Genomic DNA, 27760 nt, shown 5'->3' on the forward strand with positions numbered 1-27760 from the left:
AAAAATCCTTGTGTGTGTATTTATATAGTAACAGGTTTCGTTATTTCATAGGTTTGATATACATAATTTAAAGCACTTAAGGATATGTCATGTTGTATAAATTCAATAAACTCCCTTGATCCTAAAGCTGCCTTTGGATTTATTGAATTAATAAGATGCAGGCTTTATATAAAAAAATAATAATAATAAGATGCAAGCTTTAAAGAAGATACGGTAAAGCTTATAGAATGATTCAACTGAAATTTGGATTGGAATGACCTCAGCAGAATCTAAAGTTATATGAAAATTTAAAGTTCAGTGCAATGTCTTTAATTTAGAAGGAAATGAAAAAACGAACTCCCAAAATCATTTTTGACAAAGTCTGCCTCAAAAGCTCAAATCCTATGCTGTTTCACTTTTTTTTTTTTACTTTTTCCATGGACCATATACTAATCAAGATCATAAGATGATCTTCTAATAAAGATTACCCAATCAATTACCTTAAGAATGATGTTACTTAGTGCTGTTAAGTCTGTTCTTCTGGATTTCCTCTTCTAATTGAAGAGAATCTCCACGTAGAAGACCCCTGACAGGTTGCAAAGGGGTTAGCCCTCCTGCTTGCCTTTTCAAGAAACATTCTGTGGCTTCATTTAGACAATGAGGTGAAGGGTTGGGAGTGAATATTTGGTAAAACATTCCAAGTTGGAAACAATTTCCTCTTGTGAAACTTCTGTTTCATTGCTGGAAGTATATATACAGACAATGAGAAAAATTGCTTAAATATGATGACTAATAATAAATTTGATGAAAACGGTTTTGATTTTTAAAAACAACCACTACAATATTACTCTGAACTAGTCTGTTTCAATTTTTAAGGTTATTCTTTTTGTATGGAATAAATGGAAACTTAAGTTTATTATTTTTCCCGCATGTTCATATATGTGCAAATTATTCCTTCACAGAAAATATTGTAGTAATTAAAATAGAATTATGCTACTTTGTTTGTTTTGTTAAGCCATCTTTCCCTAGGAAAAAAGAAAGGTGTCAAAAAAAAAAAAAAAAAAGAAAGGTGTCAATGACATTTTTTTCAATGCTTTTTTTTCTTTCTACTTTTGTCAGATCAGTATGCATTCTGTCGATATATGATTGACATATTTGTCCATGGGGATTTAAAACCAGGTATTCAAACAATCCTTGTATTTGTCTGTTTTAATAGTCTGTTTCTAAGGTTGTCTGTTTTTTGTGTACTAAACTGTTATGCTCATTTTTAAAAAACATTTCATAATGCATGTGCAGATCTAGAATAAAACCAATGAAAACCAGAAGTAATAACTGGCATTAGGGCCTTTAATATTACTTGCCACGACTGCATGGCCTGTTGCAAATGAAGTCGGTTGAAAGCAAAAAAGTGCTAATATCTTTATATACAAAAAATGCTAATATCTTTAATAATATCTTAGAGTGAAGAGGTGAATCATCTTATTTTATTCTTGGTAAACTTAGACTAAAAGACATGTGACAATGAAAGCATTCTTCTTTTTTTTGTAGTGAACACAATTCCTATTAAAATCCATCATATTTCAGATATTTAATCTCTTTTGATTTTCTCACTTGCATATGATCTTGGGTTAACCACTCCAGAGAACTGCTATTGATGGAGATAGTCAACCTTGGAGTTAATAGTCAACACAGTGGGGAAGTATTTTTACTTAAAGGAATTTATCATCTCTCCTGTCTTTAAATGGTGCCCAGAGTTTAACAGGGGATTCTTTACTAACATCTTAATTAAGAATTAATTTGATTGCTTGTACTCTGCCTTTTTCAGATTTAAAAACTGATAGTCTATGTTCATGTCTGGGGAAACATTTCTAGGAAGATGGTATTGTTAAGGAAGGAACTAATTTACATTAGAATAATTGAAGCTGATTGTTTAAAGCAAACTATATTTTGTTTTCTTAACTATTTTTATGGAAATCGTTCTAAAATGTACGGGCATGTTATATCTAAAATATATATATGACACATCTAGGTCCTGGAAAATTAGAAGATCGTGAGAACTTTGGCTCTCAGGAAAACTTAATTTTAGTAACTTATTCAAGTTAATTTCCTCCTCCTCCTCCTCCACTTCTTTTTTTATTTTCTTATCCTTCTTTTTTAACCTTCTTATTGGGTTAGAAACTGAAATGAGGAGAAAAACACTGAAAAATAAAATTACTCATTTGGTAGAAATGATTAATGTTAACGTATGTGTATAGTATCATAATAAAATTAGATGGAAGCATTGAGGAAGGTAGTTTACTATAGTGAAAAGAGAGGGCTTTGGACACAAATACAGATATAATTCTTGACCCCATCCCTTTCTAGCACTGGGCCTTCAGCAAATCATTGAACTCCATCTGATCTTCAGCGTTCATACATTGGGGTTACAGTAATGAACTTACAAAGTTGTTGATAAAGCATCTAATAGATGCACAACAAAGTGCTATTATAGCTTTATTCTCTAATTCATTTATTTCACCTCAGCCCGTCTGGGCGAGCATCCCACATAAAGTGAACGTATCAACGTTGACAAGTCCCTATCTCTATATACCATTAACTCAGTTTTAGGTAGCAAGTTGTTGCCCATTTTGTTCAGCTGTGATGGTTTAAGAAATTCATACTCTAAACATATTTTGCTTTTTTAAGAGACCAAATCTTGAAGATATCAATTAACTATTTACTTACACACAAGATGAATCTATGTTCTTGATGAGCATGAGTTTTTAAATTCCATCATCTGAAGAAAATAATGTGGTCTTTGTTCCACGTAAATTATTCATAGTAGCTACTAATTGATTATACAATACAATTTCTAAGAGAATCACAGGGCACAGTGCATTAACCGTGCATTATCACAGGCAGTGAGGGATGTTCACAGTTTTGGAGTCACAATGCCAATTCGTTTCTTTCTGAAAAGTCAACAATGGATTAAGGTCAGAAGGACCAGAAAAACCACCTCTGCATGAGTTAAGGAGAATTTTGCTGTTGTTGGGGAGGAAGGAAACTTTCCTTTACCCTCCTAGGTTCTTCTAGCTGCTATAAGCATTGAATTGACATGAGAGAGCCTAACAGGAGAAAATCAAATTATTTCCTAAGCATAGGAACCCTACACGAGAGGGTCAGAGACAGAAAGGTACAATGAGGTATACATTGCTATCCTGAACTAAGAAATGAGATAGGGGCCCGAGGCTCTCAAAGGCAGGAGCGTAATTCACAGGACAATTTTAAAAGGAGCAGATGTCGGTCAATTAGATGTTTGTCCTGCCATACAGATGGGGCCACTTACATAAAGTTCTGGTAATAACTTTTTTTTTCTGGGAAAAATCCCCAATTTAAGTCCTTGTAGGTAGTTAAGGGAGGGGAAGTAGTTTCTCTTGAACCTGTAGGATCTCTGTTGCCCGAGCTCAAAATAATCCATGTGCCAAAGTGACACATCTTGGAGAGGTCTGTTTTGAACCCCCAGGGTTCCCTCCTTTGGAACTTCCCCAGGAAGGTTCACAGTTCAGAATTTGAGTTGGTAGATTGCTCTATCTCATTGAACCAGTCTCTTGGTCCTGAGAATAGGTCATCTCAGTTAAACAGTTGTGTCTCATATCATGAGGCTTCTAAAGTTAGGCCTATTGTGAAAGCAATCAGATATTTAATAAGAGACAAGTATATAGAAACAAAAGAAAAGTAATAGTGATTGGAGTAGACTATCAGCCCAGTTTCTGAATGCAAGCAGTTGAGAAAGTTTCTAGGCATCCAGCTTGAAGCACCTTCAGATGGAGTGGGGGCAGGCAGTGGACAATCTGATAGATTTTTTCAGGTTTGCAGTTTGAATATGTCTAGTGATCTTTCTGATTGGCCATAGCAACAGGCATGAAGATTGTCAGTGCATGAGCTGTTATGGTGATTTCTCTGAAGTTCATATCAAGTTGTCCAACTTTTTGCATGGCTTTGGAAAAAGGGCAGTTTTAGTTCTCAGTGATTCCGAATCAAAAGGGTGGGAGAAAAATTGGAAACCTTAGTTTGGAGAACTGTAGCCAAATATTGGGGAAAACTAGAAGAATTCAGGAGCAGTCAAGTTTACAGGTAGAAAACAAAACTTTAAAAGACAATGGACAGCAGTAGAATCTAATAACCGTAAAAGTGTGTCACTGAAACATAATTTTCCTCTCTAAAAATCACCCTCATATCTATCAAATATAGACAAATTAAGACTAATCTGTTTGCAGAATAAGTCTAGTTTCAATAAACTTGGTCTGATTATTTACATAAGTACAGTAAGAATAGTGAGTGGTCATATAGACTCTTTTAAACTGCTTTGTTGGAACTTTTCATGAGAAATCTCTAGATTGAACTTTTAAAGGCCTCTTGAAGCCAGGATAGTCAACCAGGAGATTGTCATCAGCCTTCGCCTGAAACCAAATATAGATTTGGGTGAACTCCTCTCTTCTCAAGGTCCTCAAAATATCCTGAGATTCCTGCACTTGCCAGGAAGTGACCTTCCTCACTCACCCGGTGAGGCTGTTGACAACCCTGTAAGTAAAGCACCAGGCTGTTTCCCAGGAGCTTTACTGGTTCCCTAAAGCAAATCTTAGCTCCTTAAAGTGGGCTGGTCATATCTGAGTCTATGTATGTATCTCTCAAATATGACACTCCAATCAAAGCCCTGGTAATATAACCAATGTTTTCAATTTTGTCCTGTTAGAAAGAGAAAAGATTCTTATTGAAGTTATGCAAATAACTATACTGCCATTAAAAAAAAATCCTTAAAATGCTAAGAGTTCCCAAGTTCTGGAGGGATGAGGTAGGGAGAAAAAGATAAATGTTTTAATTCTGTTTATGATTTACCAAATTGCTGTAAGTCATAGGTAGTGAAATTTAAAAATTCTTTGTATCTGTAAGACAAATTATTAAAAAACAGTAACATTTTAGACAAAAAATCATAAAAATTATAATCATATTCGTCAGCTCATTCAGTCCTATGTAATTTATTCATGCTCTGATTGAGTCTAGTTGTTCCATTAGCTCTGTCAACCTTGCTTGATGATTGAGGGTGATAGGGATGGTGATAATTCCAAGAAGTTTACAAGGTTTTCACTAAGGCTCAAATGATTTGCCCAGTGAAGTGGACAAATCACTTGATCACCAGAGACTGTGAAAGGTATACCCCAAGTGAGAAACACATTTTCTAACGGTTTCTTTGCCACTGTGAAGGCATCAGCCTTGTACCAAGGGAAGGCTTCAACCCATCCTGAAAACATTATACAATAACAATAATACACTGATAACCCATACTAAATTGCAATTGAATGAAGTTCAGCTGCAGATGTTTAAAGGGTTCAGTAGGAGGAGGTCTGAGGCCTCTGACAGGTCAGACATTGCTGGTAGACTGTTTTCACAATTTCATAGCAGTCTCCCAAGCCATGTGTATTTACAATTTGAGTAATATTAAATGCACTATGGTGGGTGAAGGAATACAGAAACCAAGAAATGGGGTTTGCCACAGAGCCACAAAGAACCAAGTGGCCATTCTGAGTTTCCCGTAGCCCTAAATGTTTATATAATTTACAGCTATTGTTTACCCATTTTTACTTCTCTGATTCAGGAGCAACTATTAGCATGTACAAGGACATTGGAATGGCAAAATTCTGGCAAAAAGAGGTCTTTTTTTTACATTAACATTCTGTGGATTGGCAAATTTATGAATATATTTCATAATTTCTAAAGACGTATGCTACTTTATAGTACAATCCTTAGATAAAGCAGAAGACATGTTTACTGAGAAACCCAAACATCTTTAGTTTCTCCATTATAAAAAGACAAAAGTAGATAAAACTATGTTGAGTAATTAATGCTCAATATTTTATCTTATTTGGAAATGATCTAGGTATTCAGTGAATTTCCATTATTTAACTTAATTTAGCAAAACTCTAAGGTTTCAAGTTACCAGAGAGATTTGGGAAACTATTTTAAGTAGGCATATCGTAAAACAATCATTGTTTAAAAGTTATCTAAAAATTCTTATTCATTTATATCCTATAATTCAATACATTTGTTCTTAACAATCATACTTAGATTACTCATGAAAATTTTAGGAAACATTAAAGCAATTAGCCATCAACTTAAGTTGTTTCTGTTGATGTTGTTTGTCTGGCAAATTTAGTACAGAGATAATATGACCTTATTTGACTTTTAGTAAACCCCAGTAGAACAAACATATAATACTGTGCTTAATGCTGATAACTCTGAAGGCATGTCTGTATTAATTAAATGAACAAACTTAAACTAGCTTTTATTTACCAAAAATTATCGTAGCTCTCGTGAACCTGAAAAACATTTGGGTTAGTTTCTACTATATCTTTGGGAGTATACTTAAATAGCGCTTGTGTGTTTTTAAGCCAGTTAAATTGAGCTCTTTTATAATTAATTTTGGTAATACCACTCAGAGGCAGAAAAATACCGTGTCTATAATATACATACATAAACATATAGATAGACATAAAAGAGATACCTTATAGTTTTCATTAAAAGTGTTTTTTGAACCAGAATTTTGGGCAAGGGTGCTTATACAGCAATTTGTATTTTAAAAGCCCCCTTTCCATTTTTTTAAAATTCAGTATTAAGAATTGGAGATGGGGGCTTCCCTGGTGGCGCAGTGGTTGAGAATCTGCCTGCCAATGCAGGGGACACGGGTTCGAGCCCTGGTCTGGGAAGATCCCACATGCCGTGGAGCAACTAGGCCCGTGAGCCACAACTACTGAGCCTGCGCGTCTGGAGCCTGTGCTCCGCGACAATGAGAGGCCCGCGCACCGCGATGAAGAGTGGCCCCTGCTCGCCGCAACTAGAGAAAGCCCTCGCACAGAAACGAAGACCCAACACAGCCAAAAATAATAATAATAAAAAATAATAATAATAATCAGTGTTTTTAAAAAAAAAAAAAAGAATTGGAGATGGTCTAGATAAGAGTTCCTAGAGAGATTACTAGCCTTTTATAGGGGAGGTTTTGGGGATCTATGGAAAGGAATGGGTGGAATGTGAACTTCCTCTAGAACTGAATTTCCAGTTTTGCAAAGATTTGTAAGATCGTAGGCTGATCAACCATCCAACTACATCATCCTCAATTTGCTTCTTTATATCAGGGAGACTTCTGACTATGATTTAACTCAAAAAATTTTTATGTTCTGCTCAGGCAATTTTGTTGGCATGTCCAATTAATATTGCTTGAAGGGTAGATTGTTTTACAAAACTAGGTAGGGGAAACATTCCCCAATAAGATACAATGGCCATCCCCATAATACAATCAGGTAAAAGAGATGCAATTGTTTTGTGTAAGGTCTGTTCAAATATATCAATTCTCCTATAAAATTTTATCTTAATTCCATTAACTCTTACATTACTAATTATAGCCTCCATTAAGATTTCATGAGTAAGTTTTGGTTTTACAATACTGGGTGGGGGAAATTTTCCCAGCCAGGCATAATACTATTCCTATAAAACATTCAGGTAAAGTTGGCATAATTTCTTTACATAAAGCTTTTTTAAAGATTCAAATTTTTATAATCCTATCAACTCTTAACATTTCTATATTCTTTCAATCTAAATGTAGCCTGAGTCAGAACTTCATCAGTGGGTATTGGTACCAGTTCATAGGGTTACCATGTCAAGGGGTTCCTGGAAACTTCTATTTTCTATCCCCAGACCATTTTAGTCACTCTTCTGCAAAAGGCTTTGGACCCCCAATGAGGGGTTAAGCCAAGGAATCCTGGCTCCTTTGTCAATCTTTAACTTGATTAACTGGCCTGTTGCCCTTAGTGATTACTGATCACAATTCTCATAGTAATCGACACCTTTCAGCTTTTCAGATTTCTCCAAACTGGTATAAACAGATGAACTTATTTGGATTTCTTTAATGTTGGTGGATGAACAGGGGGCCACTTTGGCCACCCAGCCTTTGGTAGCGCTATATTAGTACCTTTATGGTAACCCCATCAATGTCTGTTTTATTCATCCTGATGCTGGATGGTTTTATTAAAGGTTCAGAGTCTTGTTCTACCTGTCCAAAAAGAATTTTGGACAAGGAATGCAATGGAAAACACACAGAGACTGAAGCATAAAGAGAAACAAAGAAGCAGTTTATTAAGAAGCGAAAGTATGCACTCCGGGAAGAATGTGGGTGTCCTCGCAAGTGAGGAGCGCCCTGCGGGTTTTCTGATTTCCCTTTTTATTCCATCTTAACCTTTGAATAGGCATGAGCTTTTTCTATTAGGTGCAGAATATTCATTGATGAGAAAGTTGAGGCGGGGCGATTATCTCATCCATCCATTCTTGTGCACTGGGCTCCTGAAGCCACCACACGTGCATCCTGAGAGCTATTTCCCCTTAAGTTTTCCCTTACCAGTTGAGCACCACCCTGGAACGTTGTATAGTGGTCATTTGAAGCCTGGACATTTTTACTGCACATGCTCGGTCTTGCTCCGCGGGCTTTGTGATCAGGGTTCCCTATTCAGATGTCACAAAGCTTAATCAAAATCTAATTTATGTTCTTGTGGCTGATGCCATTCTTCCATGTTTCATGATCTCATTAAGTGCAAGACAATGAGGTGGCTTTGCCTTTTTGCCTAATGCCTATACATGAGTGTTACCGGAGAGTAGGTTCTTGTCTCATCGCAGAAAGTATTCAGAGAGGAGACAGGAAAGTCAAGAAAGCAAAGCTAGGATTTATTTAAGCGATAGGATGCTCTCAAAGGAAGAGCAGACGGTATCAGTTGAGTAGCTGTGCTGTTTACAAGATGTATGGCTTCCTGTCATTTGGCCCATGTCCCCTTTCTCTGTTTATATCTAGCTATCTGCCTTCTCTAACATTACCCCTTCAAGGAGTCTGGACCCTTAAAATCTTTTAAGGGGTAAAGGGTTGGTCCAACTTCTGTAACTGCATCGACCTGAGCATGGGCATTGTCCCTGCTGCCTGTGGGTGCAGATCTCCTTGCTGTCGGTCAGAGATAGGGGTCTTGGGGTTTTTACAGTGGTGGAGATAGAGTGGGGAGTAGAAGGAGGCAGCAACCTTGTCCAGTGGATGTTCATAGTCCTCATCTTCAGGTGGGATGGGTTGAAATCCTTGTTGCATCGTCATTTGAAGTTGGAGTTTTCTGAAGCCATGGGTTTTTTTCCCTTGGCACCTCAGGTTTCGATACAGCAGCTGTAACAGGGAGAAATTGGAGTATATCTGAATGTAGTTATTAGTTATATTAAACATTAGTCTGGAATATTGTCTAATCCCTATGCTGGCTTTCTCTTGTGTATTGTTAACTGTTACTGATACTATGCTTTTATTGTGAGTTTTAGTTTTCTTTATTCCAGTCACTAGGTTCTCCCACCAGACAGTGACATTCCCTACATATTGGATATTGGCAGTCTGGTTGGTGTCTGTTACCCAACTGTGATTACTGAAAACTAGAGTTTGATTGTAGTATGTTTCATTCAGCCATCGTAATTCTTGTCCCTGGATGCTAATACCAGTAAAACAGAGGCTAGCTTTGCCTAAAAGCTGAAATATCCTTCCCTCCGATTTGGAGGAGGGTATCTGTTCCAGAGAGTTTGGCTTCCAGTTGGTTCCTGCCCCAGTCCTTCCTTCCTTACCACACTGGGTGGTAAATGAGAACCCAGCATATTTTGCTGTCAGCCCCATCAGGTCCCTCAAGAGGTGGGAAGTCCTAAAAAAGATGTACGTAGGTCCTCTGGGGAGGTGTGGTCGTGGGGCAGATCCAGCAGTCAGATGAGTTAGTTCCTTTAGTAGTGACATTCATGGTGTCAGATAGTGGATGTTTGTAAGCTGGAGCTGTGACGATGTGAATAACAAAGAGGACCGTTAGGATGGAGACATGACTTCCTGAGAAGCAAAAGAGCAGAGAAAAAGAGAGTTTACTGGACAGGGAGGGTATTGACACCTGGAAGGGAAGTTATTAGCCTCTTTTAAGGTGATTTTTACAGGACTGACAAACTTTGTTTTCCCTGGGGTTCCCTGATCCCAGATCTGTGGATCTATAAGTTGTTTTTTGTTTTTTTAATTTGGGGGAAATATTTTGGGCTGGACTGTCCATAAGGCATAATCCAGCCTTAAATAGGCCTTGGTTTTAATTTTTAGGGCGAATAAGACTGAGAGAAAATCTCTTCCCAATAAATGAGCTGGGGCATTTAGGCATGACAAGAAACTTGTGAGTTACAAGGGTCTTTCCCCAGGTGCAAGTGAGAGGGGTGGTGAAGTGTTTTAGCCTTGGCCTTCCTTGTACCCCAACAACAAAGCAGGTTTTGGGGGCAAGGGGCCCAGTGTGAGAAGTCAGGACAGAGTAAGTGGCTCCCGTGTCCACTAGAAACTGGACAAACTGACCTGCCACGTCAGTGGTCACCCGTGGTTCCTCCCGTGTGATGATCACTGTCTTCTCGGGAGCCTTGGGAGGTCCCAGGTCCCGTCAATCAACCACTGCCATGACTGGCATGGGGGAATTTCCTGCTCCCTTCGGAGCTGGGGACATTCCCTCTTCCAGTGGCCCATCTTCTTACAGAGTGGGCATGGCATCTTGGGTGGAGGCTGGGAACTGTTTCCCGGGTATTCCTTGCTCCAGTGTTTGAGGCTCCCATAGCTAAAACAGGTTCCCTTTCCTGGCGGGGGTCTTCTGGGAGTACTTTTGGGGTGACCAGGAGGTGGTTAGGTCTTGTCATGAGAGCTGCCAAAAGCCTGGCTTGCCGTCCTTCCTTTCTTAAGTCACGCTGTTCCTTCCTTTCTTCCTCAGCCTGGTCTCTATTGTTAAAGACACTGAAGGCCATATCAATAAGAAGGTTGAGAGGGTTTGGGGCCCCATGGCAAGCTTTTGAAGCTTCTGATGGATGTCAGGGGCTGATTGGCTGGTGAAGTGGGTTGTAAATACAATGTGTCCCTCGAAAGTGTTTGGGTCTACATTCATATACTCTCTGAGGGCGTCTACCAATCAGGTCTGAAATAGGGCTGGATTTTTATCTTGGCCTTGGGTTATCTCCTTAACCTTACAATAGTTAACAGGTTTAATTATGCATCAATTCATCTCTTCAGTAAGGCAAAGGATTATGTGGTCCCTTCTAGTGATACCAGGCTGACCCGGCTGATAGTCCCAATTCGGATCCCAGCTGGGACCCATTAGAGGTACTGCTGTCATGCCCACAGGGTGCTGATGAGGTTGGGCAACGTATAATCCATCAGCATGTTTGACCGTGTGCCCAAATACGGGGTCTTTTCCTCGGTGTGGCAGCAGTGGGAAAGGACAATATTTAGGTCCTTCCAGGTAAGATCAAAGGAGAGAGTCAGTCCCTGGTATTCTTTGGTGAACCGGCTGGGGTCCTCCCAGAACCTGCCCAAGCGAGTGCGGCACTGGTTGAGGTCAAAGAAAAAGGGGTGTGGACTCGGGTAATTCCCTGAGGCCCGCCTACTACTTCCTGAAGGGGGCAAAGCAGCTCTGGCTGCACGTCTGGTACGGAAGGGTCAAGAGGCTTATAAGGCAGGTGAGGGGCTGAAGATGGTAAAAGAGTGTTGGGGCTTGGGTCGTCTGTCTGGGGCTTGTGTTCCTACAGGGGTGCCACTAGAGAGGGCATTTGTACAGCCTGAAAGGCTCCCAGCTGGCAAGGTTCCCTAACATAGGACTTGCATAGCTCCAGGTTCTCTCTTAGGGCCATAAAAGCCTGAACCTAAGGAACTGCTACCCATTTTCCCTGCCTTTGGCAACAATGTCTAACTGTAAGATGGTATTATCGTTGAGGCTTCCATTCTCTGGCCAGGCCTCATCGTACTCAATGGGGCAAAGCTGTGTTACAAAAGAAAATGAGCTCTTTCCGTTTTAAAGCATTAGAGAAAACTTGCCCCAGTGACTCAGAACGCACCTGAGGGGTGAGTCCTTGGGGATGGAGGAGGTGTGTCCCATCGTTCCTTCGGGGAGAGGGCGCTCCTGTAACAGAGAGGAGCACCAGCCTTAGGAGGGCCCATGGGGGGTCTCTAAGACAGGGCTGGTTCCAGGCCTCCCAATCCCCACAGCCCATCGGCTCTAGCCGAAATGGGGATTAGCTACCCCCCTTATGGCGGTCCTGCTGGGGCCTATGTCCTATCCTGGCATCCTTGGTACCCAGGATGAGTGACCTTCCTCGAAGGCTTCTCTATAGATTTTAAGTCCAATGATTAATCGCTGTGTTCCAGGGTATGTTCCCCTGGAACGGACAGCCTCATTGTCCTAGGACCTATTTAGTCAGGGAACAATCCTTTCTCTAAAAGGGTTTTAAGTTTATGAAAATAGGCCCTGGGCCTTCAGGGAGGTGGTTGTGAAAAAGCGTCTCTTTTCCCTTCGCTTTTGTGGGCAGCGCCGCTGGGTCTCAGTCCCGTCGCCCCCTCCATCCAGTGGGCTATGGCGGAGTGGTGCAGGGCGGGATACGGCAGCACCAGGCAGAGGCACTACATCTGCCCTTGAGGGGACAGAGGGCCCGGCGGCCCTGTGAGGACACTCCCAATCCCTCAACCCAGAGGAGGCAAGCGCAGTGGGGACACCGGTCACCGCCGGGGCTCATACCCCCTGGGCGTGGCCATGTGCGCTACCCACCCCCGGGCGAGGCCCCTGCCTCCTAGGGCGAGGCGGGAAGCGGGGGCAGGGACAGGCCCAGTTTACGGGAGGGGGCGGAGCCCCGGGAGCGCGCACGGAGGCGGCGGCGAATGCTGGCGGCCTGGACGCGGCCCCAGCACCGTGAGCCCCACCTGCGACACCCAGACCGCCTGCGGCCGAGGGAGCTCCCGAGGGGACCGCGGCACCGCCTCTGTGCGAACCCTCCTACAGTCTGAGTGAGGCTGCATTTTATATCGCCACACAGCTGAACCCGAGAACCGTTAGTTAAATGGTGGATAAGGCAAAGCTCCTGTGGTTCGGGTCGCTAGCTGCCTGTGAGACGGGCTGGAAACTTCTCCTGACTTGCCCTGCACAGTGAGAAGTGCAAGACCTCGCGGTGAGGTTGGAAAGTGCCTGGCAGATTTCTTTCCCCCCATTTCCGGCCGAGTAAGGTGCAGAAGGAAGAATGGAAGGAGTGAGAGAGGGAGGCAGAGACGGTAGGCGGAAGTGGACCGACAGTAATCCTGTAAGGGGAGCCGCCGGGAGGGGGCGGTGTTACGCTTTTACCTGTGGGCCGAAAAGCCTTGCGTGGCCATTGCCTCGAGGTGGGCGGACAGGCCTACCCTCTCTTCAGTCCGTTCCACTCTGACTCATCCTCTTGCGGGAGAGTTCTCGTGGTGAGTGTCCTAGTGGCTTTTACAGCTGGACCCACGCGCACATCATGGCGGCAATTGGTCTGAAAATGCGACAGTGAGAGAGAGAAATGGCGGGAAGTCAGGCAGAGCCTCTCAAGCGCAAGGGAGGCAAGAGGCTGAGGCTTACCGAATTCTCCTGGCTGTTCCTCGCCAGAGATGTTACTGGAGGGTGGGTTTTGTCTCGTCACAGAAAGAATTCACAGGTGACAGGGAGGTCAAGAAAACAAAGCGAGGCTTTATTTAAGTGATAGGATTCTTAGGATGCTCTCAAAGGGAGAGCAGGCAGTGTCAGATGAGTAGCGTCTCTGTTTCTTTGGCAAGCCGGTTATGTGCGGTGTAGAAATGAAGGGGCAGAATATTCATTGGGGAGGGAGGGTTTTGGGGTCTTATTCCCTGATTTTCATTCCTGAGGGGAGGAGGGATTTTTTTCCATATTTAATCTCGGTGGGGAGTGTCATGGCATTGGTGCATGATGGGAACTTCTTATCTGCAGGGCTAATTTTATTGTAATGAGAACAGTCCCGCCTTTTCCCACATTTCTTTGTGTGCCTCCAGGACACTTATCACCCCATAATGTGTGGTTTCCTGTCAGTCTGGAGGTTCCTGTTTTTCTTTGTCTGCTCAAGGACCCCCACTGTTTATTATTTACAAGATGTATGGTTTCCTGCCATTTGGCCCATGTTCCCCTTTCTCTGTTCACATGTAGCTATCTGCCTTCTCTAACATGAGGCTGTCCTTGGGCCCAGTCCTATCTTTCCTGCCTCAATCCCATTTTTAATAGCCATCTAAAGATTTCCACGCTGCAGTCCATGCAGTTTCCATGAGTCCTGTGACTCTTCTCTTTCTGATTTCTCTTTGTTCCATCTCTTTCAATACTTGCTTTATTGACTTTAGTTCTTAATAACTCTTTAAAAAATTTCACCTTGTTGGGAAGAGTCCCTTGACTATCCCCTCAACCTCTTTTCATTATCTTGTTAATTAACATAATATTTTTATTAGCATCTGTAAGATCCATGAGGGAAAGCTGAGACTGCTTCTTGAAAGTGTTTTTGTTTTTGTTTTTTTAATTAGGGAAGTTCTTAAGGCTAGCCATTATATTTCTTTGATTCACTTTTTTTTTTTTTTTAATTTTATTTATTTATTTATTTATTTTATGGCTGTGTTGGGTCTTCGTTTCTGTGCGAGGGCTTTCTCTAGCTGCGGCAAGTGGGGGCCGCTCTTCATCGCGGTGCGCGGGCCTCTCACTATCGCGGCCTCTCTTGTTGCGGAGCACAGGCTCCAGACGCGCAGGCTCAGTAATTGTGGCTCATGGGCCTAGTTGCTCCACGGCATGTGGGATCTTCCCAGACCAGGGCTCGAACCCGTGTCTCCTGCATTGGCAGGCAGATTCTCAACCACTGCGCCACCAGGGAAGCCCTGATTCACTTTTTAATTTGGTCTTTCCATAGGTACCAATAAAACATCTGTTTATGATGACAGCTCTGTAAAAATTTACCAATTTAGAAGTTTTTCCAATTCAGAGGACCCATAATTGGCAAGTAGGATCTTAATAGTGATTCCAACCAGTAAGTCTTTCTATGGTTTAACCAAAGATGCAAGAGGTGTCCCCAGAGGAGAGTGCAAAGAGATGCAGCCCTCATAAGATCCAAAAAGTTCACTCCCAAAAAGAATCTAAGAAAGCAAAGATCTTTGTTGCACAGGCAGTAAGGATGATGTAGTGCCTGCACTAACAAAGCAAAAAAGGTTGAGATGAAAATGGCTCCTTTTCAATGGCTCCTTAACAACCTCCCTATAGGTTGTTAAGGGAGGGGCAGTAGTTTTCTCTTAAGCCTGTAGGAGCTTTGTTGCCCGAGCTCAAAATAATCCACATGCTGAAGGGGCACATCTTGGGGAGGTCTGTTCTGAGCCTCCACACTACTAGCCGTACAGAAAGGTCCCTTCTAAAGTCATATGTAAACATTCTCTAAACAGTCATGAGTTCAAATCTCTAGCACTATGTAATATTCAAACTCTTGAAAATAATTCCCAAGTGCCATGGTTTTAGATTTCTTGATACCATTTATTGACTTTCTAGTTGCCTTCATAATTTATTTCATCTACCTACATTCATGATTTTGAAGGTTTGTTGCCATAATGTATAAGAAATTAAAGAATATGTAATCATGAAGATGCAAAAAAAAAAAAAGAAAAAAAATATGTAGATTGGTATATCTTATCTGGGGGAGTGGAATGGAAGAAGTTAGAGAATGGAAGCCTGTATGGTATGCCCATTGTTTCATATAAAAAATTATATAAAGCTTCATAAGTGTACAGAAGGAAAATTAATAATATTATTTTTGTTGGTGAGACAATACATAAGATGAAGTGAGAAAGCACTAAATATGGCTTGCATTTTGAAAAATAAGGAATGAGAAACAAGGTTTAATCTGGGCATATTAATTTAGAGAAAATGCAAGTGATAGACTTTGACTGACAATTACAGAATAAAACAATTCCTGCCAAGTTTATTGCTCTGCATGTATCCAGTATTTATAAAACATTTGTGCTTCCATCTGCTTCTGTTTGGGATTAGTGGAACACCTGTTATTATTTAGTTAGAGTTCATTATTAATTATTGATAATGAGTTTTTAAAACTACAACTTGATTTTTCCCTCTGGGATGAAGTTTCCTTTTTTTTTGGATAATACTGTCCCACCCTCAAAAGTAGCCCAAATTACAGTTCAAATTTGAAAAACCTTGTTAAATGTGCTAATGCCATGATGTCTCATATGTTGCTTTTTTTTTTTTTTTTAAGATTTATTTATTGATTGATTGATTGCTATGTTGGGTCTTCATTTCTGTGCTAGGGCTTTCTCTAGTTGCGGCAGGCGGGGGCCACTCTTCATCGTGGTGCGCGGGCCTCTCACTATCGCGGCCTCTCTTCTTGCGGAGCACAGGCTCCAGACGCGCAGGCTCAGTAGTTGTGGCTCACGGGCCTAGTTGCTCCACAGCATGTGGGATCTTCCCAGACCAGGGCTCGAACCTGTGTCCCCTGCATTAGCAGGCATATTCTCAACCACTGCGCCACCAGGGAAGCCCCACATGTTGCTTTTTTATCTCATCAAATAAAATACTTATGACTAATATTGTCTTAAAATGTTTTAGCTATCTGAAGATGAACTGAATTGCTCTTTCTCTACAGTGAATATGCAGTATCCTATGGCCAGAAACAATCCCCACCTCAATTACAGGGACCATCTTAATTAGGCAGAATGAACTATAGGGATCAGATCATTTTGTTGTATCCAGTTGAAGTTCTCTTATACTGACGCACTCTATATTAAGTTGAAAAATTAAGAAAATTCTGTTTAAACCTGGAAAATTAGTGTATGCTACTAAGGCCAAAACTATGAGCAACTGGAGTAGACATATGTCTACAATGTGTAATTTTAGGGATATTATGGACATTGAAGAGCTCCTTTTTTCAAGAAATACTTTCTCTGCTGCCCTTCAATAACTAACAACCCCACCATTAGATCTCCTGGATGTGTAGATGTTCAATGTAATAGGATGCATTTTGAATAGCCCCTGACCTACTTTAGGGAGGAGGGAGGGGAAGAGGAAGAGAGGGAGAGACTGAGAGAGAAGGAGAAAGAGATCCCATCTTCACATGGGGGCTGTCCTGAAGCTGATGACCCCCACTTTTCCTCTAGGGCTAAAGTGTCTAGTTGTCATTTTCTTTTTTTAAATTTATTTTTTATTTTTCAATTTCTATTGAGTTATGATTAACCCACAATATTATTATATTAGTTTCAGGTGTACACCTTAGAGATTGATATTTTTATACATTATGAAATGATAACCACAATAAGTCCAGTTACCATCCATCACCATACAAAGTTTTTGCAACACTTTTGACTATATTCCCTATGTGTACCTTACATCCCCATGACTTGCTTATTTTATAGTTGGAGATTTGTACCTCTTAATCCCCTTCACCTATTTTGTCCATCCCCCAACCCCCTCCTCTCTGGCAACCACCAGTTTGTTCTCTGTATCTATGAGTTTGTTTCTGTTTTATTTTGTTTGTTCATTTGTTTTGTTTTTTATATTCCACATATAAGTGAAATCATGTGGCATTTGTTTTTCTCATTCTGATTTATTTCACTTAGTATGATAGCCTCCAGGTCCATCCATGTTGCCTCACATGGAAAGCTTTCATACTTTTTTTTTATGTCTGGGTAATATTCCATTGAATATATATATATATATATATATATATATATATATATACCACATCTTCTTTATCCATTCACCTATTGATGGATACTTAGGTTGCTTTCATATCTTGGCTATTGTAAATAGTGCTGCAGTGAACATAGGGGTGCATACATCTTCACAAATTAATAGTCTTATAAGAGAACTATTAAAACTGGTCAAAGCAGACTTTGGTGGCAACTCTGAGACTCAATTTACAGTGTCTTTTGTCTATTTGTTTTTTGTTTGTTTTTAGAAATTTATAGTACAGATGGTCAAGATAGAAGCCTTTAGATTTATTAATCTTTATTAACTTTCCAGTAACTCCAATCTCCTTTTCCATACTTTGTGGCTAAGCACATTTTTCTTAAGCGACAGCTTACTGATAGTTTCATTCATTTAGGTAGACTCTTTAAAAGAGACATCATGATTTTGCTAGGCATTTTCATACTCCCTCTTCATCAGCTTCCACTTGGGCCAAATAAATTGCATGCATTACTGGACAGAGTCAACCAAATTAAACAAGAGACATTTCTATGAGTAAGAAATCACATGGCTCACAGACCCCTTTATACTTACTATAGATAAAGAAATCAATTTAAATGTCCAGTACAAGGACCAGGGCTAGTGTGCTTTCGCTTAGTAATTTTAACACTTTTTTTCAGCTTTTCATCTCTGTAGCCATTATGATTAAAGTTCAATACAAGCTAAAGTTTATCCCTTAGAAGTTATCCCACTATTGAAATTCCAGCTACTGTCTGACTTTTACTTGAGCCAAGAATTTATGTCAAGGTAATTTATTCTACTTTCTGTGTCATTTATTCTCTTAAAATTGAAGGTATTCACCTATCAAAATCTTTTCTGACTAATAATAAGGTATTCTTTGGCAGCCCACATTCCAATTCTATGGGTTTTAAGTCCATCGCTAGAAAGAGCCTCAAGGAATAAGTTAGTACTCTCATTTTATTAAGATCCTTTTCTTGAACTTCAGTGGTGCTTAACTGCATTTTTGGTTTGATCCTGCTGAGACGAGGTCAAATGTAATTGCATTATAGTCACTGTTATTCAATGGTTTAATCTAATGTATTTCAGAGCTCAATTGGCTGTATTGGAGAAGACTAGGTAAAATTTAGCCTTGCTCTACTCTTCTTCAAAAAATCCTGCTCCTAAAAAACATACTCACTTTAGTTCCAAACATCTAATTATTTTCACAGAACAAAAGCTTTGGGAGTTTTGATGTTTACTCAGTAAGCATTTGTTGAATCCTCTCTATAAGCTGATAATCCAGAAAAGAGATAAGACATAGTACAAATAATTTTATAACTAAGGAAAACTTGATAGGTATGCAGTAGAGGTTCAGAAAATGTACAAGCTAATCTCAGGATACTACAACAAATAGTTATCTCCACTTATCATTTGGACCTCTTAATGTTTTTAATAGTTTAAATCATTTAAAATTTGTTCACAGAAGTAAGATTAAAGGAATGGTGAAAATTGTGATAAAAACTTAAACAGAGCAAAGTTAAATGTTTATTTCATCAAATCCCTGGTTTTGAAGGTGTGTACGTACACTCCAAATTGGAAACATCTTCCAAAAGGAACTAAAACCCCTCCTCAACTATCATGCATAAACCTACAATGTATCCACCTTGTAGATACCAGTTCCGGATTTCAAACACATCTTTAATAGACTCTAGGATGTTATTACTTCAAATTCTTTCAGAACTTGCATCATCAAAATGCAACAGTTGAATTTCTGAAATGTTTGATGGCTCATAATTTTGTTGAAAAGACGATGTCAGGGCTTCCCTGGTGGCGCAGTGGTTGAGAATCTGCCTGCTAATGCAGGGGACACGGGTTCGAGCCCTGGTCTGGGAGGATCCCACATGCCGCGGAGCAACTACGCCCGTGAGCCACAACTACTGAGCCTGCGCGTCTGGAGCCTGTGCCCCGCAACGGGAGGGGCCGCGATGGTGAGAGGCCCGCGCACCGCGATGAAGAGCGGTCCCTGCACCGCGATGAAGAGTGGCCCCCACTTGCCGTAACTAGAGAAAGCCCTCGCACGAACCGAAGACCCAACACAGCCAAAAATAAAGAAATAAATAAATAAAGTAGCTATAAAATTAAAAAAAAAAAAAAAGACACTAATCCTATAAAAAAAAAAAAAAAGACGATGTCATCTTGATTCCATAATTGTAAAACATTTTTATTTTTAGATTTATAAACATTAATAAGAGTGATAAATCCAGTAATTTAAAAATTTATACATTATTAATCCTTCTGACTTCCTTAGCATTTGTACACTTAAAGAACATAAATTTTGGCACTCAGATTTTATAAAAGACGAAAGAGTACTCTAACATAACCTTTTAACGAAATGAGATGTTTCACGTTCTTGCCACAAAATATTGCATGATAAAGTCCCAGTTGAAGAACTAACCGGATGAGAATACCATATTCTCTTTTTGTCCTTTGAAATATATTGTTCACTCATTGATTGTTGGGTTTGAGAAAATTCATTGTCATGTGAAGATTCATAGTCTAAAATTTTACTTGAACAGTCAATTTCAATTTCACCCTAATCATTAAGGTTTAGTGTACTGCTGTCTGTCTTTTTGCATTCATCTTCTGATTCACCCAATAACTGAAAAAGCTTTGTGTGTCAGTATTCTTCTCTTTGCAGTAATGGATGGCAAATAAAACTCGAAATTCTAAACTGTATTAAATGAAACTAAAAGTAGACCGTAAAAATGTCTCCAGGCTTTATACCGTCTTAAATGATGATGCAGAGCTTTAGTCAACACAATGAAAAAACTGAATGATGAGATAATGATGATTTATCTTACAACTACATCATCCTTCTGGACAATTCCATCATTATTCTATTTTCTTAAATTTTTTTCTCCTTAGCATTGTTGGGAATAATTGACGAGTAATGATGAAATAATTCCTAAGTTGATGAAATAGAAAATGTTCAAGATATGAGAAAAATAAGATCATGAATATCCCATAATGTGTGATTTTTAAAACTGTCCAATGGTGCTACATGATAATTACAAGATAGAATGAGTTTTATTGTTTAAAAATAATTAATTTTAATTATTGTTTAAAAATAATTAATTATAGATCTTCTTTGGAAGATCTATAAGAAAAAATAAGACAAGGAATATTAGTCTCTACAAATAGTGAGAATAGCTCAAAAAAGAAACAAAAAAACTAAGATTGGCTTCAGTGGACCCAGATAGTACACTGGGAGCCAATAGAGAGAATGTAAAGGTGGGGGGCCACACAAGCCAGGATTTAAATACTTTGCTGTGAGTTTTTTTTTTTGGGTCTTTAGTCTGGAGAATTTCTTTATAAAATTCATTTCTTAAGATTCTTAAAATGATAATATATGCACATGTCATTCCCCAAATTTTTTTGCTTTCTCTTTTACTATGGAAATTTACTACAAAAAGATAGTGCTCCTAGTGTGAAAGTTCAGAGAAAATCTTATGGAAGAGGTAAAAATTGAAATGGACCTTGAGAAATTGGTAGGATATGCCTATATCAAGTTAAGGATAAAGACGTTTAAGGCTGAAGCGATAATAATTAAGGCACAGAATCACAATATATTGAAATGTTCTTTTGTGACTGTCAATTCTTGAGTATTTACTTTTTCTAAATCTTATTTAATCCTTACAAAACTTTGAGAGTGGTGTGTCATCATCCTAGTTTTATAGATGAGAGAACTGAGGCAGAGAGTTCAAGTGTTTTGTCCAGGTCATACACTGTGTGGACAGAGAACTTAAACCCAGGTCTGCCTAATTCTAAGGCCCTCAGGATTAAGATGAAATCTCTCAGCTTCCCAGACTTAGGGAACTGTCAGTGGTTCACTCTGATTGGCACTCAGGGACTTAGAAAGAGAAACAAGATTGGAAACGTTGTGCAAGATGGTTCAGAGAGAATGAAATACGAAGGACCAATTAGGGTAAGTCCGAGGAGAGGAAGTAAAGCTTGACCTTGGGAGGTGGTATGAAGGTAACTAAGTTGATTTTAGAAATATCACAAAAGTAGACTTGTGGGATTTATTAATATTGATACCATAGGAAAGGAAAGGAAAAGCTTATTCAGAGATTGTTGGCCTGAAAACCCAAAAAGATGCCCTAAATAGGAAGTAAAGGAAGAGAGTGCCCACCAGAGTGGGCAGAGCTGGAGAAGTAGGAGACTGAATTCACTTATTCTTAAAGCCCCATATGGTATTCAGTTGCAAAAGGGGAATAAGTGAAAATTCCAATCCAGATGTCATTTGATAAGCATCTGCTAAATACTGAGGTTCATTCTGTATACTTTCACATACTTTATTCATTTAATTCTCACAGAAAGCTCTGAACTAGGCAGTTAGAGAATCAAGTGTGGAACTTCGGGGAGAGGTCAGTGGTGGAGATGAGGTTGCCAGGAGACAGAGTGAAATAAGTCAAAGTACAAGCACTGAGTATCTTCTGCATGCTCAGCAGTCCCAAACTGAGTACAATAAAGGACATAGAATACTAAAAGATGATCTCTCTTTTAACAAGTGGTGTGGATGATTATTTGAAAGAGAAGAAAGGAACTAATTAGTAGAAAAAAGTTTAAACTTGAGAGAGTGCATAACACAGGCACTAAATGTTACAAGTTTCAGAGGAGAGACATCTGTGATTTCTGGTGTCAGGGGAGATAATGTGCATCTAGAACTTGAAAAATGGATAGTATTTGACTAACTGCTGAAGAATACATAGGGCTTGCTTTGTGTATGAATGAAAGAGAAAATGAATGAGGACATAGCAGGACATATGAAATTGATATGTTTATATGACAATGATGATATCAGACTGGATAGGGGATAAATTAAGATTAGAAAACATTGGGGCATAAGAAGTGATGTTTGTGGTGACAGATTACAGACACTTGGTCAATCAGGCAGGCTGATATCTGGCATGGAAGAGAATCTTTGAAAGATTTAAAGTAGGACAGTGACACAAAACCAGTATTTCAGAGAGTGTGATCAGGCAGCCCTCTGCTTAAGGTATTGAAAACAGGAAAATTTGTGGAATAGTGCTAAAGCTGTTGAGTCTAAAACATGGTTTGGAAGGAAGCTGGGGCATATTTCACAGGCGATTTTTTCATGGGGGTGGAGACGGGAACTGTGTATAAGTGACTTAAGAAATTAATATTGCAACTCAAAATGCTGCAAACTATCTTGACAATTTAAGTTCACACAAGAGGTAGAAACTTAAATGAGGTCTAGATATGAATAAGAAAAGTGAAATATGTGTGACTGTTGGTCAAAACCACAGTGTATGAAGGAAAGTGCTAGAACCAGACCTGTTTATAACGTAACAGACAGTAATTGCTTCCTTTTCTTCTTTGGCTGATTTCTGTTGTCTTGCATTGTTTTATTTTGATTCTTCAGAAGTGGCCGTTTAATGCATGAACATTACAGGCAGTGAGAACAGGTGGTTAGGCATACAGACTCCAGAGCCAGACTGCATGGTTTCAAATCTAGGCCCTAACACTTGCTTGAAATTATAACTTTAGTCCAGTTAATCAATCTCTTTAAGTCTCCATTTCCTCCCCTGTCAAATGAGGCGGATAGTGGGATTGTTGCAGAATACATGAGCAAATGGTCAAAGTGCACTGAAAGGCCAAAGCTTTCCAAGCACTTAGTTTTTTAGAACCACATCAACAGCATACTAGACCAATTTTGCCCATTCTAGTCATCTGATGTCTTCTATCCTTGGTTCTACTATCTATATAATGTGGGTAATAATACATAATTTATAGTGTTATACTGAGGTTCATATGAAAAAATCCTGCATTATATGCATTAATGAGTTTGGTTTAAGTGTCATCTAGATGAGTTCTATGAACCATGTTAGACTCTGTAGATATAGCAGTGAACAAGTATGTGTGATGCCTACTTCTCCTTTAAAATAAGATCATAGATACCACTTTATAGGGTAATAATGGAATAATTCATGCATAGACACATATACTTAGAACACTACCTGACTATAATATGTACTATTTAGATGTATAGTGGTAGCAGTGGTGCTCAAATATAGCAAAATTATGGTTTTCTACCCACCACTTCTTATTATCTTTCCGATTTAATTATCATATATTATTATCATCCTCTCCCTAGCAAGTCTTCCTTTACTGCCCTATATACACCTTCAAGAAACATTTTCCTTTAAATCCCTGTTGCCTCATACCTTGCCAGATACATGCTATGTTTATTGAATTGAATTCACGATGTATAATATTTATGTCACTGAAAAAAATTATTGATGATCATCCCAGAGCAGCCCTCTTTATTCATTCCTAGAAATAATCTTGTTATTTAGAAAGATGACAGGTTTCTAAGCATTGCAAATAGGCCTTGTGTAAAGATTCTTAAAGGAGTTATTGGTAGTATCTCTAGAGACGGAGTCTCAGAATTAACAAAGCTGGGTTTGCTGTGTGTGTCAGTAAACTGCAGGCAGCATATAGAATTACACAGAAGTGAGAAAAAAAGAGAGAAAGCCTACACTTCATTACGGGCGTGCGTAGTTCCTGGACTTGGCCCCATGAAAGTTGCCTTCTGATTATTTGAAGTATGGGGAATCTACTTAAGATAAATGTATCCAGTTTTCATAGTTGTCTCAATCAATCCATTAAACATTCTAGTCATTATAAATAGCTAGAATGTGCAGAAATAGATCCAAGCACTTCTGAGTGGCCGTGATTCCTCTGATGCTGCTCCTACTCTCTCAGTCAGCTTCATTGTGATAAAGGGCATTAGGTTTGGGGAGAAGGCCAGTAAATAAGAATTCTCTCCCCACAGTATAATGTTCATATCACTTTACTTTCTCTTTGTACATGTAAGGAGAACAAACTGAAGACCTAACATTTCATTTTTCTTGCTTTCTCAGAATTTTATCTCCAGCCCTTTTGAAAGAGGTGTCAGATTCTAGAAGAATGTCTTTGCTGTGAGGGAACTTTCATTACAGTGTCGTTTTGGTCTGGCCTTGTCACTATTAATGGCATGGACCTGCTGTCAGATAAGAATAAATTCCTTCTCAGGTAGCCTACCGGGACTATTCAAAGCTTGTTCTAAAATAGTCTGAAAAGGAACAAATAATACAGAGTAATTTGAATTGCTGAATGAGAAGCAAGGAAAATTAGAGCTTAATCAAAGAATTATCAAACTAATTAGGTGTTATTTATTAATGTGTCATGTCTTTTAATAATCTTATCTGTCGTTTATATGCAAGAGCACAGATTTAAAAAGCATTCTAGTGATTATGTAAATATTTTCCCCTAGTGCTATTCTAAGGTTCATTTGGGTGGCCCAGAAGATAAAGAATAGGGAATTTAGGGCTTTCTAACCATTCAACTAAATGCATAGTTCTTAACCCTTTTCTTAAGCAAGTCTTATTTTATTTTATTTTTTATTTCTAAAAGCAGCCCTGTTTTAAACATAGAAATAAGTATGCCCCATGCCTATTTTGATATAACTAATTATAAACTAAGTAGTTTGATATCGCTACTTTCAGAGAGACCTAATTTGGTAAACAAATATTCCTTGTCCATAGCTTTTATTCCCGTATAGGATGTTTGTGCAAGATGAAGAAAATAATGAATTTTGCAATATTAACATTAACGTTATAAGCTGAAGACTGTTCAACCAGTCACTCAGGATTTTTTGATCAGTTCTATGACTGCTATTCTAGCCTAATGTATTTTATGTTTTGGTTTTCTAAAATATTCTATGTTGAGGCACTAATACTGTTATTCCCACATAGTAGTAATAATTATTCCACATTTGAAGATAATATGTTTTGCCTATTTATCTCCTCATCAACATCCAAGTTGATATGCTGAAAGTCATCCTATCAGTCAGTCTCCCAGCAGTTACTGAACCCCTAGTATGTACTCAATGCTGGTGGTCATAACATGAGTTTCAAAGTAGAAGGAGGTAACGATCTAGTCAGAAGTTATTACACATAAAACAATGAACAGTATAAAGAAGCTTGGGGAGAAAAGTGGAAGAAGGTACTAATTAAAGACTAAACTATATGATGCAGATTATACTCACTATAAACACCTAGAGAAGAAAGAGCCACAGAGGCTGGAACAGGCTTGATAAAGGTGAGGTCCTAGTATTTCATCAATGTTTATCTTCAGCTTTATTCTGATTGTTATTATTAGTTGCTTACGATGAGTTTAGTATTTATCCTTATTTAGGTGGTCAGTTTTTTCAACCCAAGAGGGAAAAGGTAGTGATATAATTAGGTGTACTTTTTTATTTACAATACCTAGTGAGAAATAAATACAGGAGAAAAACTGAACAAAGTAACGTCTCATCATGTAGTTGTTATCTATACCGCACTGTGTCCTTCCGGATTAGACCCCGTGATACTTTAGTGTCTGTCCTTTGTCATGCACACTTAATTATTTATATTACATTTCTCGAATCCGCACTGCTCTCTTTTATTCAATATTTCTGCTTTGTGGTTGACATGGTGCTCTCCTGAAGAAAAAACTGTCACCTATAAACCATTTTTTTTGCAACCACTCACATTGTTTAGGTAACGAGCACGTGTTTGGTAGACAAGGTTTGTAACAACTGTAATCTCTTAGAAATAGACATAGAAAAAGCACCAATACTCTCATATTGAAACATCCGGTGAAAAACAAACTGATGATTTAATCTTCTCTTATATGGAGTTTACATAAGATGTAAACCTTTTCCATTTTCTATTCAGGACAATGATTACATTAATAATGATTTTTCCCCAGAGGATTATTTTTTGTGTAAATTATAAATAGCCTCCTGGCAGACACTGGATAAGCAGTGTGTATTTTTTTAAATGACAATATCAATTATACACAATTTAAAACAGGAAGAGAAGTTGGATGATTTCCAGATGTGTCATTCAGGTGAGAATATATTTGTGAATTTAATTGTGGTGTTAAGCCTATTACATAATAATTATTAACATGTCCCCATTTTATCCTTTATCTATTAAGCACAAGCATTGAAATATTTAAATTTATGTTATCTGCCTGTAGTTGAAAAGATATGGAGTTTTATCATCTTTATTAAAGCACCCAGTAGAAAATTCTCCACTAAAACAAAATGTCAACCCCTTTTTTCTCTTCCTGAGGTAAATTCCAAAACCAGAAGATTCTTTATTAATTGACTCTAGGTTCTTCCTTAGGCTTTTCATATCTCTTTGAAATGCTTGTTAGCATGGAATACTTTCATGTGTTAGGGACAATATGGGGGAAAAAAAGGAAAGAAATTTTCCTACAGGTGTATATAAAGGATAGGACAATGGCAGCATCCCTTCCCTTTGCCAAGTTGTGTGTGGTGTGGAAATAGCTATAGGGGGTGGTTGAAAGGTATCAGACTGATTCTATTTTGTACGTATGAGATCTCTGTATAAAAGAGAAGCAACACTGTTTTTCAAATGCCATACAATAGCTTTAAAAAGTACCTCCCTGTATTTGAAGATAAGGAAATACACAATGAACCTTGAAAAACATGGCTTGCCTAGAGCTGAAGAAAAACTCAGGAAGTCATCCAGACATTATTCTGTGTCTACCCTTAAAAGAGTTTTGAGGACTATTAGAGATGGTGATGACAACTTTGACGATGGAAAAGATGTACCACTTACTGAGAGTTAACAGTGTACCAGGCACTGTGCTAAGTGCTGCACATGGAATTCACTGAATTCTCACCAAAACCTAGGAGGTGGGTTTAAGTTCTCCACCTCATAGATTAGGAAATTGAACCTAGAGGAAGTTGCAGAATTTGCTCAGATAGATGGATATTGTCTCCAGCACTATAGGGAGAATTATAAATATTTTTTGCAAAGGGGGTCACTGCCTCTTAGGTTTTCTTTTTCCCTTCCTTTTCTTTATTCTGTTTTGAGTGATGTAATTTAAAACAAACACACAATTTCTATTTCCATTATAGTGTAAATTTGACATGTACTCCTAAATCTTGCCAATACAACCGCCAAAGGAAGCAGGCAATCTGCCGCTAACTTTTAGCTGCCTTTGTTGGTTTGTCAGTGAAGGGAATCTGGTATAGAGAGTGTAAGCAGAGTGGACGGTTATTCCATACTCAGGAGATCAGATGGCTTCTCACCAAAATTGCTGGAGGAATCTTGGATTATGGTTTACTTTTAAATTTCCTGGGT

General features: G+C 38.9%; 2 protein-coding genes across 15 annotated transcripts in view; one reads left to right on the forward strand and one right to left on the reverse strand.

Annotated features, from left to right (window-relative positions):
• The window catches only part of TRDN (triadin), a 367278-nt gene that overhangs the window by 130654 nt on the left and 208864 nt on the right, over positions 1-27760 (forward strand). For 12 of the 13 annotated variants that reach the window (XR_009005184.1, XM_057527823.1, XM_057527818.1 and 9 more), the window contains one exon: positions 1099-1158. The exons of the other annotated variant lie outside the window; for it this stretch is intronic. Coding sequence is in view for 11 of the 12 variants with exons in the window: in XM_057527823.1 (XP_057383806.1) it covers positions 1099-1158 (60 nt within the window). In the remaining variant the exon portion in view is untranslated. The remainder of the gene's footprint in view (positions 1-1098; positions 1159-27760) is intronic. 13 annotated transcript variants of the gene reach the window in all.
• Positions 8118-27760, reverse strand: part of LOC130704739 (uncharacterized) — a 51309-nt gene continuing 31666 nt past the window's right edge. The window contains exons 4-6 of one of the 2 annotated variants that reach the window (XM_057527824.1): positions 13185-13353; positions 11911-11975; positions 8118-9892 (exon numbers count right to left, since the gene is read on the reverse strand). In XM_057527824.1, the coding sequence (XP_057383807.1) occupies positions 8903-9805 (903 nt within the window). In that variant the 5' untranslated portion in view covers positions 9806-9892; positions 11911-11975; positions 13185-13353 and the 3' untranslated portion in view covers positions 8118-8902. The remainder of the gene's footprint in view (positions 9893-11910; positions 11976-13184; positions 13354-27760) is intronic. The other variant, XM_057527825.1, reaches the window with a different exon arrangement.

Source organism: Balaenoptera acutorostrata, chromosome 14 (genome assembly GCF_949987535.1).
Source record: "Balaenoptera acutorostrata chromosome 14, mBalAcu1.1, whole genome shotgun sequence".
NCBI lineage: Eukaryota > Metazoa > Chordata > Mammalia > Artiodactyla > Balaenopteridae > Balaenoptera > Balaenoptera acutorostrata.